The sequence below is a fragment of the Mobula hypostoma genome, chromosome X2 (assembly GCF_963921235.1).
Source record: "Mobula hypostoma chromosome X2, sMobHyp1.1, whole genome shotgun sequence".
NCBI classification, from domain to species: Eukaryota; Metazoa; Chordata; class Chondrichthyes; order Myliobatiformes; family Myliobatidae; genus Mobula; species Mobula hypostoma.
In genome coordinates this window covers 18031239-18039209 of record NC_086129.1, presented here as the reverse complement: position 1 = coordinate 18039209, position 7971 = coordinate 18031239, and the positions used below count along the sequence as shown (strand labels likewise).

The window sequence follows — 7971 nt, the reverse complement described above, 5'->3', positions numbered from 1 at the left end:
ACACACAGGGCAGGAGATACAGTGGGACACCACACACAAGTTTAAGAGGTACAGAACGACATGACATACAGGGCCGGAGGTACAGAGAGACATGACACACAGGGCAGGAGATATAGTGGGACGCCACACACAAGGTTAGGAGGTACAGAACTACATGACACACAGGGCAGGAGGTACAGAGAGACATGACACACAGGGCAGGAGGTACAGAGAGACATGACACACAGGGCAGGAGATACAGTGGGACACCACACACAAGTTTAGGCGGTACAGAACGACATGACACACAGGGCTGGAGGTACAGAGAGACATGACACACAGGGCAGGAGATACAGTGGGACACCACACCGAAGGGCAGGAGGTACAGAGAGACATGACGCACAGGGCAGGAGGTACCTAGAGACATGACACACAGGGCAGGAGATACAGTGGGACACCACACACAAGTTTAAGAGGTACAGAATGACATGACACACAGGGCAGGAGGGTATAGTGGGACGCCACACACAAGGTTAGGAGGTACAGAACTACATGACACACAGGGCAGGAGGTACAGAGAGACATGACACACAGGGCAGGAGGTACAGAACGACATGACACACAGGGCAGGAGGTACAGGGGTACACCGCACACAAGGTTAGGAGGTACAGAACGACATGACACACAGGGCAGGAGGTACAGAGCGAAGTGACACACAGGGCAGGAGATACAGTGGGGCACCACACACAAGTTTAGGAGGTACAGAACGACATGACAGACAGGGCAGGAGGTACAGAGCGAAACGACACACAGGGCAGGAGATACAGTGGGATGCCACACACAAGTTTAAGAGGTACAGAACGACATGACGCACAGGGCTGGAGGTACAGAGAGACATGACACACAGGGCAGGAGATACAGTGGGACACCACACACAAGTTTAAGAGGTACAGAACGACATGACACACAGGGCAGGAGGTACAGAGAGACATGACTCACAGGGCAGGAGATATAGTGGGACGCGACACACAAGGTTAGGAGGTACAGAACTACATGACACACAGGGCAGGAGGTACAGAGAGACATGACACACAGGGCAGGAGGTACAGAGAGACATGACACACAGGGCAGGAGGTACAGTGGTACACCGCACACAAGGTTAGGAGGTACAGAACGACATGACACACAGGGCAGGAGGTACAGAGCGAAGTGACACACAGGGCAGGAGATACAGTGGGGCACCACACACAAGTTTAGGAGGTACAGAACGACATGACAGACAGGGCAGGAGGTACAGAACGACATGACACACAGGGCAGGAGGTACAGAGAGACATGACACACAGGGCAGGAGGTACAGAGAGACATGACACACAGGGCAGGAGATACAGTGGGACACCACACACAAGTTTAAGAGGTACAGAACGACATGACACACAGGGCAGGAGGTACAGAGAGACATGACACACAGGGCAGGAGGTACAGAGAGACATGACACACAGGGCAGGAGATACAGTGGGACACCACACACAAGTTTAGGAGGTACAGAACGACATGACACACAGGGCAGGAGGTACAGAGAGACATGACACACAGGGCAGGAGATACAGTGGGACACCACACACAAGGGCAGGAGGTAGAGAGAGACATGACGCACAGGGCAGAAGGTACAGAGAGACATGACGCACAGGGCAGGAGGTACAGAGAGACATGACACACAGGGCTGGAGATACAGTGGGACACCACACACAAGTTTAGGAGGTACAGAACGACATGACACACAGGGCAGGAGGTACAGAGAGACATGACACACAGGGCAGGAGATACAGTGGGACACCACACACAAGGGCAGGAGGTACAGAGAGACATGACGCACAGGGCAGGAGGTACAGAGAGACATGACGCACAGGGCAGGAGGTACAGAGCGAATGACACACAGGGCAGGAGATACAGTGGGACACCACACACAAGGACAGGAGGTACAGAGAGACATGACGCACAGGGCAGGAGGTACAGAGAGACATGACGCACAGGGCAGGAGGTACAGAGAGACATGACACACAGGGCAGGAGATATAGTGGGACGCCACACACAAGGTTAGGAGGTACAGAACTACATGACACACAGGGCAGGAGGTACAGAGAGACATGACACACAGGGCAGGAGGTACAGAGAGACATGACACACAGGGCAGGAGGTACAGAGAGACATGACACACAGGGCAGGAGATACAGTGGGACACCACACACAAGTTTAGGAGGTACAGAACGACATGACACACAGGGCAGGAGGTACAGAGAGACATGACACACAGGGCAGGAGATACAGTGGGACACCACACCGAAGGGCAGGAGGTACAGAGAGACATGACGCACAGGGCAGGAGGTACAGAGAGACATGATGCACAGGGCAGGAGGTACAGAGAGACATGACACACAGGGCAGGAGATACAGTGGGACACCACACACAAGTTTAAGAGGTGCAGAACAACATGACACACAGGGCAGGAGGTACAGAGAGACATGACACACAGGGTAGGAGATTTAGTGGGACGCCACACACAAGGTTAGGAGGTACAGAACTACATGACACACAGGGCAGGAGGTACAGAGAGACATGACACACAGGGCAGGAGGTACAGAACGACATGACACACAGGGCAGGAGGTACAGAGAGACATGACACACAGGGCAGGAGGTACAGGGGTACCCAGCACACAAGGTTAGGAGGTACAGAACGACATGACACACAGGGCAGGAGGTACAGAGCGAAGTGACACACAGGGCAGGAGATACAGTGGGGCACCACACACAAGTTTGGGAGGTACAGAACGACATGACAGACAGGGCAGGAGGTACAGAGTGAAACGACACACAGGGCAGGAGATACAGTGGGATGCCACACACAAGGTTCGGAGGTACAGAGCGAATGACACACAGGGCAGAAGGTACAGAGCGAAACGACACACAGGGCAGGAGATACAGTGGGACACCACACACAGGGCAGGAGGAAATGGGGGACACAGCACACAGGGTAGGAGGTACAGAGCGACACTACACACAAGGGCAGGTAGTACAGGAGGAACCTTATACAATGGCAAGAGGCTTAGCGGGATACAACCACCCACAGACTCCCTTCAAAATCACACCCAGTGTAACTTAAAAACCTACAGTCTGTTCATTCCTTGTCACAGTGTCTAAATCCTTTATCTCTTTTCCCAGCAGCACTGTGGAAGATTCTTCACCAGTTCTACAGCACTGCCAGGGAGTTCACCAGCATCTTCCCAGGGGCAATTTGAGATGGACAGTAACTGCTGGCCTGGTGCCCAAAAATGAATAAATAAAACATGTCCTCAGTCCAAAGCCACATGGTCATTTCTCTGGCAAGTCGCAGGAGATGGGGAACTTGATTGTACTGAATCAAATCCCAAATGTGTGCACACACTGTTTCTGGTCCGCAATGATGTCCTCCTAATGACTTTCCCACATGCAGCCATACTTGCTGCGGTTAAATGCACGAATTACCGGCTTCGCATTGTTTCCAGATCCACTAACACTTTCACCTGAATTATCTCAAGCTTCTCACAAACTAACCAGTAGGTTAAGCAGCCCATTCTAAATTCTGTGACAATCTTTACACCACGTGAAAAGGGAAATTTTCATGATTTTCCCCTCAGTCTGTTTCTTACCTCTGTATATTTGGTAATGCTTTCCCTACCTGGGACAGAAATAGCTCGACACATACCTCCACCTTCATATAGTTCCTTAATCTGAGTTACAATGCATGAACAAGAGCTTATTAATAACTAGCAAGATTTTCATATTAGTGTGAACACAGTCTGGATGGCTGTAGGGAAAGCAATACAGTGATGTATGGTCCGGTGTTGTCAGAAACAGGCTTCCACTGGATTCACCTTTTCACTGAATTTAACTCATAATGGTTAGAATCCTTCAAAAAAAGACCCTGGAATTTTACTTCAGAATTTAAACTTCATTTATTATAGATTACAATTCTCAAAAATAATCTGGTATCTCCATTTTTAATTCAAACTGCTAAGATTTTTAAAAAATAACATTTGATTTTGAAAATATTCTGATTTTTACTGCATTTTAAAAGAACCTCTGAAATCTACCAGTCATTTCCATCAACCATTCTAAATGTAGATGACATAGTAAGCTGGTCCCACTCAGAGAAGCCACATTAAGCCCGACAGACAGAGAACCTCAGCGTGGGGACAGTTTCAGCAGGACGTGGAACAGTATGGCAGCAGTCTCCCTGGGCCACAGCAGAGACAAGGATGGGGTGGGAAACAAGGAATGAGTCTGGAGATCGTCACAGCGAGGGCGAATGGGAGGAGGTCAGGCAAGCATCAAGCAATAGAGTGTTGATCGAATCCAGAGCGGGAGAAGCATTGTGATAAAGTGAACAGACTGTGACACCTTCAGGTGAGGGGAGGTGGGAGGGCAGTTCACTGTGTAATCATCTTATTTTCCAAATCACTAGTGAGAGAAAGGGAGAGAAAGGGAGAGTAACGGATTTTAGTGTCTCATATTTGGCAGTAAAATGCTATGGACTGCCCTTCCACTCCCAGAGCCAGCTTCAGGTTTCCCCTCTCCACACAGTTCCTCGTGTGAGACTGTTCAATATCAAGCCTGGGCAAAGGCCTCCCCCTTCTGTTAGGCCTGGCCTGCAACTGGCTCTGTGCTTACATCCCCCCCTCACATCCCACCTGGTCTGAGTGCCAAGGCATCACAGCAGGAAATTGACTATTTGTTCATTTCCATAGATGCTACCTGAGTTCCTTCAGCATCTTGTGTGTGTTGGTTTGGATTTCTAGCTTCTGCAGATTTTCTCGTGTTTGTGACAGTGGAAACTGCCCTCCTATTGTCACATCTGTCATGAGACACCCCACCCCCACTCCACATCACAACTAGCCTGCATCAGTCCCTTCCATTTATCACACTTGGCCTTTGACAGATGTACCCTGCATCAGCATCTGGCCTGAGACGCTCTTCCCTCACTGTACCACATCTGGCTAAAACAACCCCGCCCTGTATCACAGCTACCCCAAAGCTTACCCTTAATATACAGGGAATGATCATCACACATGAAGTAGATATGGCCTTTAAAGAAGAGTTAGACAAGAAGTACCAAAGGAATACTGAACAAAGTTTGAAAAATGCCTTCACATTTTGGTCTCATTTACTTCATTGACCTGGGCTATCACATTGTCATAAGCCTTCTTGTTATTGATCTTGGCCTCCTTCTCAATCTGATGGCAATGTGCACAATGTGGGGTGTCCACCTGCACTGTTTTCCCAAAGTTAGAGAAATCTACTCTATATTTCCCTTCCTTCGATTTGGAGACAATGGGTGCGAACCGATAGCCCCAGAACACTTCTTCTGGTATATATGAGGTTCGTACCTGGCAGGTGGCACTGGTGGCTTCTATAGTGCCATCCAGGAAGACCACCAGCTCAAAGTCTTGTTGCTTGATGGTCTCAGCTGACATCTCATAAAAGGGGCTGGTTTTGTCAATGATGTGGTAGATTGTCAAAGGTGATATGAAAAATAGATTCTCATTCCCTGCATCAACAACAAAGTCAATGTTGACCTGGTCCATTATGATGGTTTCCCCCTCTAGTGTCACCGTGGTTTTCAAAAGTTTGCCATAAATATGGCTGCCAATGAGAAGGCTTTTCCTGAGGTTGGCTACTCGGATCAGGAGGCAGAGTTTTCCCCCACGTTTGCTGATCACAGCAGTCTTGCTGAAGGTAATGGTTTTGGCTCGTTTCTTTGGCCTGGAGATCTTGGCCAGAATGGCTCCACACATGAAGGAGTTAATGATAACACCAAGGATGGACTGAGTCACCAAGAGGAAGATAGCTTCACCGCATTGTTCTGTCACACATCTGAAGCCATAACCAATGGTAACCTGAGTCTCAAGTGAGAAGAGAAAGGCACTAGTCAATCCATTGAGGTTCTGCACACAAGGTATGTGGCTGTGGGAAGGTGAAAATTCAGGAAGATCCCTATGCATGTAAGCAACAGCGTACCACAGCAAACCAAAGAGAAACCAGCTTCCCAAAAATGCTGAGATAAAGATAGCCATCTGGTACCTCCACTTGAGGTCAAGGACAGTTGTCCAAATATCCACAAGGAAGCCAATCTTTGAATGTTCTCTAACATTTCCAAATTCTATGTTACACCTCCCATCCTTGGACACCAGGCGAGCTCTCCGGCGATTGGGTCCTGCTTGGTTTCTGGTTAATCTCCTGCGGAGGTATTTGAACATTATGTAGAAAAGTATCTGTAAATCTGTGAAGACAATACCAAAAAAACATTAATCCCATTATTTACACTCCAGTGATCTCAGAGTACACTCCAAACACACCAGAATCATAAAACTGAAAAGGAAACAAGATTTTATCACGTCTCCTGAAATTACGACGACAGCAGTACTTTTATTAAGTGCCTGACATCTGGAAATATGGCTAGTTATGAGGTTAACACAAAGAGCCTGTTTCTGTTTTAAACAATAACTAGTTATGTATTGGGACAAATCAGACAAATTCCAGCTAATGTTCAACTAAAAGTTAACGCCAACCTGAAAAATGAGGAAGATAAGGAGGGAAAATTTCCCCTGGACATTTTTCATCCTTCAAGCTAAGCGTGAAGGTTACAGATCCAGGCGAGGACATTTACACCACCAAGTAATGACCTTCCGATTGAACCTACACTCTTCTTGTACTGCTGAGTAATGTTCTGTATTTTTTTATCTCAGCAAGGACAGAAAGAGAGAAGGACTTGCATTTATTTTGAGCTACGGTAGCATCAAATTTTCACAAAAAAATAATTTATTTTAGCTATGTAAGAAACATGGCAGCCAATTTTGTCATCTTCAGAAGTTTTCGGATGACTCTGCCATAGTTGGATGCATCAGCAAGGGAGATGAGGTTGAGTACAGGGCTACGGTAGGAAACTTTGTCACATGGTGTGAGCAGAATTATCTGAATTACCTGCAGCTTAATGTGAAAAAGACTAAGGAGCTGGTGGTAGACCTGAGGAGAGCTAAGGTACCGGTGACCCCTGTTTCCATCCAGGGGGTCAGTGTGGACATGGTGGAGGATTACAAATACCTAGGGATACGAATTGACAATAAACTGGACTGGTCAAAGAACAGTGAGGTTGTCTACAAGAAGGGCCAGAGCCGTCTCTATTTCCTGAGGAGACTGACGTCCTTTAGCAACTGCCAGACGATGCTGAGGATGTTCTACGAGTCTGTGGTGGCCAGTGCTATCATGTTTGCTGTTGTGTGCTGGGATAGCAGGCTGAGGGTAGCAGACACCAACAGAATCAATAAACTCATTCGTAAGGCCAGTGATGTTGTGGGGATGGAACTGGACTCTCTCAGGGTGGTGTCTGAAAAGAGGATGCTGTCTAAGTTGCATGCCATCTCGGTCAATGTCTCCCATCCACTACATAATGTACTGGGTGGGCACAGGAGTACATTCAGCCAGAGACTCATTCCTCCGAGATGCAGCACAGAGCGTCATAGGAAGTCATTCCTGCCATCAAACTTTACAACTCCTCCCTTGGAGGGTCAGACACCCTGAGCCGATAGGCTGGTCCTGGACTTACTTCATAATTTACTGGCATAATTTACATATTACTATTTAACTATTTATGGTTCTATTACTATTTATTATTTATGGTGCAACTGTAATGAAAACCAATTTCCCCCTGGGATCAATAAAGTATGACTATGACTATGACTATGACTATTTGTAAACGGCATTTGTCAAATAATCAGCATATTGTCCAGTTTCTACGTGATGTTGAGGGATAGATAACATTGTTTAAGACACTAAAGATAACTACACTTCTTCTTCACAATGGATCTTATACATCCAGCAGATGTATACAGCCTCCAGTTAATGCTGAATTCAAACAATAGCTAAGTAGAGGTAATGAATAGATTTTTTTAAGGAGA

At 47.3% G+C, this 7971-nt stretch overlaps 1 protein-coding gene across 8 annotated transcripts in view; it reads right to left on the bottom strand.

Moving 5' to 3' along the window:
* Positions 1-4008: 4008 nt before the first annotated feature.
* Positions 4009-7971, bottom strand: part of kcnj1b (potassium inwardly rectifying channel subfamily J member 1b) — an 89353-nt gene continuing 85390 nt past the window's right edge. For all 8 annotated transcript variants that reach the window (XM_063038762.1, XM_063038767.1, XM_063038761.1 and 5 more), the window contains one exon: positions 4009-6296. In XM_063038762.1, coding sequence (XP_062894832.1) covers positions 5164-6296 — 1133 coding nt within the window. In that variant the 3' untranslated portion in view covers positions 4009-5163. The remainder of the gene's footprint in view (positions 6297-7971) is intronic.